Genomic DNA, 3613 nt, shown 5'->3' with positions numbered 1-3613 from the left:
TAATATACTATAACTGTTATTTTATGATGATCTTTCAAATAAAAATTTTGAACAAGAAAAAAAGAAGAGAGAGAGGAGTACACACATACCCTGTGTACCCGGCTTTAGGGTCATCATACACGTTACAACCTAACCGTACAATCTCTATCCAATCAGTTTTGGATTTAATAATTGATGTAATAGGAGGACCTACCTAACCTATCCAATCAATTTGTATGCAGCCAGATAGACCCTTGTACTCACTTTTGTTGCCAGTGGTTTAGACATTAATGGCTGTGTGTTGAGTTATTTTGAGGGGACAGCAAATTTACACTGATATACAAGCTGTACATTCACTACTTTACATTGTAGCAAAGTGTCATTTCTTCAGTGTTGTCACATGAAAAGATAAAATATATTATATATATATATATATATATATATATATATATATATATATATATATATATATATATATATATATATATATATATATATATATATATATATATATATATACATATATATATATATATATAATAAAATATTTACAAAAATGTGAGGGATGTACTCACTTTTGTGAGATGCTGTATATATATTATATATATATATATATATATATATATATATATATATATATATATAATTATACATTATATAATATAAAATCTATCTGTCCATGGTTTCAATGCCATAATCTTGGCCCATGTTGTGACCGACATGACATAAAATGTTACATCGTTGCAGGAAGACTTCCTTACAGCAAGGAAACTGCAGGTTGTGAGATCCATTACAGTTCCAGCAGTGAGACGGTTAAGCTGATAACTTGATGACATTGGTAGCCCCTCCCATTGGAGGAGGAGCCTGGGCTGGTTGTATGTCTGTGCTGTTCCAGCATGCAGTGAGAGGTTGCTGGCTGTACAGAGTGACAATGGCACCCAAAAACATTGTTCTCTTTGGGGCCACTGGGATGACTGGTCAGGTGACCTTGGCACAAGCCCTGGAGGAAGGTAATTCTAATCCCCATTATTATCATTATTTAATATGATGTCAGTTTTATCTGTCACACTGCTTTACAGTAGGCAGGAAGCATGCTAACACTCCACCTCTGCAATGTATCACCATTAAGCTGGCTATACACTCTACAATCTGATTGTACAATCTCTTTTACATTGGCCATACGCTATACAATCTCCTTTTAGGTTTACAGAAACTATGTAATAGGACACAGCAAAGCAAACAATTCTTTAGATTTGTATCCAATCAGGCAGGCCATTGTACCATATAGTTGATCTAAAGGAGATTGCACAATCCTATTGTATAGTGTGTGTGTGTGGTCACGCTTCTAGTTACCGGTGTATGAAGACAAAGGAGGACGGTAAAAACTGTATTTATTGTCGGTGCCGATTCTAAAGAAATGAGATTTCAACTACATGTCAAGTTTTGATCATAAAGTTTGAAAAATTCTAATCTTCACATGACCAAAATTTCTATCCGAAAGATTTCTGTGACCTCGTGATCTGTAATGTTTTTTGGAGTATTTGGAAACGTTCTCCTTTTCTGCAAGTATAACAAAAAGGCAAAACTGAAGGGAAATGTTCCCGGTGGGTTTAGGGTAATAACCCTCCTCTCTATACATGTGCCAAGCAGGGCAAGGCAACAGGTTTAATAAACGACCAGTTGCTTATACTTAAACTCCTGTCACTCTTCGCCACCCTGTTCACCAGGGCAGGTGCCACCAAAGCCTCTGGGGACCCTGATGTAAGGGGGGTGACTTTGAGAATCCTAATGAAAGGGGGAACTCTGGGGCCCCCGATTTAAGGATGGGGACCTCTGAGGATCTTGATGTAAGGGGACACTCTGGGGACCTCAATTTAAGAAGGGGGACCTCTGGAGACCTTGATGTAAGGGGAAACTCTGGGGACCTCGATTTAAGGAGTGGGACCTCTGGGGACCCCGATTTTAAGGAGGGGGACCTCTGGAGACCCTGCTGTAAGGGGAAACTCTGGGGACCCTGTTTTAACCCCTTGGCATCAGCTGCCACTGGCCTTTTAAGGGGTTTACTATGGCGGGGCTTATGGCCATGTAACCACAATGATTGGTGGTCACAGGAGGTCACTGTGCTGGGAGCGCGCAAGGCGCGCGCTCTTTGCACAGCACGATCAGCGCTATTGCATGCAAATATGCGGCCGCTCAGTGCCAAGGCCCGTCCAATGAGAGGCCGCATACTTGCATGCGCTTGGTGCCAAGAAGTTAAGGAGGGGGGCTCTGGGGATTCCTGATGTAAGGGGGAACTATGGGGACCCAGATGCAAGGGGAAACTTTGGGGAACCTAATGAAAGTGAGGTCTCTGATGTCAGGGTGAACTCTGGGGACCCTTGGGACCCTGATGTAAGGGGGGGGACTCTGGGGACATTGACTTAAGAGGGGGGCCCTGATGTAAAGGGGGGGTAACTCTTGGGGCACTGACAAAAATGGGGGGAGGACTCTGGGGACCCTGCTTTTAAGGAGAGGGGATTCTTGGGACCCTCATGTAAGGGGGAACTATGGGGACCCTATTGAAAGTAAGGTCAGGGTGAGCTCTGGGGACTCTTGGGATCCTGATGTGACGGGGGGTGACTCTGGGGAAACTGCCAAAAAGGGGGTGGGGAACTCTGGGGACCCTGATTTAAGGGGGGGGGTGACTCTGGGGACACTGATGAAGGGGGGGGACTCTGGGGACCCTGATTTAAGGAGAGGGGATTCTTGGGAACACTGATGAAAGGGGTAAACTAATGCAAGGGAGTCAGGCCGCATTCAAACCTGAGCGTTTCAAAGTTGCGCTTATTTGCCACGTTTTTACCGCAATTTTGTTCAGGTAACCCAATGTAAAAAGCAGAAAAACTCCTGTAATCTGCCTCAAAGAAGCTCATGTTCTTTTTCTGAGCTTAGGGCGTTTTTCAGGCGTTTTGCTTCAGGTGACAAAACGCTCAGATGTGAACAGGTGCCATTGAAATGAATGGGATTTTGCTTGTTGGGCGTTTTATGGTGTGAATGCAGCCTCAAGCCTGGGGGCCCAGGCCTAAAGCTAAGAAAGGGGCCCCAAAATATCTTCCCCGTTCCCCACACACTGCGGCAATGTTCCGCATACCGCTGCATGATTGGATGATGTTAGCTGGAGATGAACCTGTTTCCTGCAAACTTCAGCCAATCCGTGAAGAAGAGGTATACAGCCAATGAGGTGACATGCAAGCCGTGCTCCACGCAACATCACTTCCCTCCTAGCTCAACAGTCTCCGGAGCTAACATTGGGAAGGAGGTGAGAAAGCACCCCTGCACAGGCTGCATTTGCAGCTTTTTGGGGGGGGGGGGTGGGGGCAATAGCACACTTGCCATCTCCTTTAATCCAGGGGTTGCTAAACTATCCAGTTTGTGGGCCACATTATATTACCAAAAGTATTGGGACGCCTGCCTTTACACTCAGATCAACTTTAACAGCCTTAGTCCATAGGGTTCAATATTGAGTTGGCCCACCCTTTGCAGCTATAACAGTTTCAACTCTTCTGGGAAGGCCGTCCACAAGGTGTGGAGTGTGTCTATGGCAATGTTTGACCATTCTATCCAGAAGAGCATTTGTGCAGGTCAGGCACTCATG

The 3613-nt window shown here is 44.3% G+C and overlaps 1 protein-coding gene across 1 annotated transcript in view; it reads left to right on the top strand.

The window, feature by feature from the left end:
- Window positions 1-793: 793 nt before the first annotated feature.
- BLVRB (biliverdin reductase B) overlaps window positions 794-3613 on the top strand; it is a 36066-nt gene continuing 33246 nt past the window's right edge. The window contains exon 1 of the mRNA XM_077482435.1: window positions 794-989. Within this exon, the coding sequence (XP_077338561.1) occupies window positions 809-989 (181 nt within the window). The 5' untranslated portion in view covers window positions 794-808. The remainder of the gene's footprint in view (window positions 990-3613) is intronic.

The sequence above is a fragment of the Lithobates pipiens genome, unplaced genomic scaffold (genome assembly GCF_037356315.1).
Source record: "Lithobates pipiens isolate NorthernLeopardFrog02 unplaced genomic scaffold, aLitPip1_a1.2 Scaffold_1, whole genome shotgun sequence".
NCBI classification, from domain to species: domain Eukaryota; kingdom Metazoa; phylum Chordata; class Amphibia; order Anura; family Ranidae; genus Lithobates; species Lithobates pipiens.
This window is presented reverse-complemented; position numbering and strand designations above follow the sequence as displayed.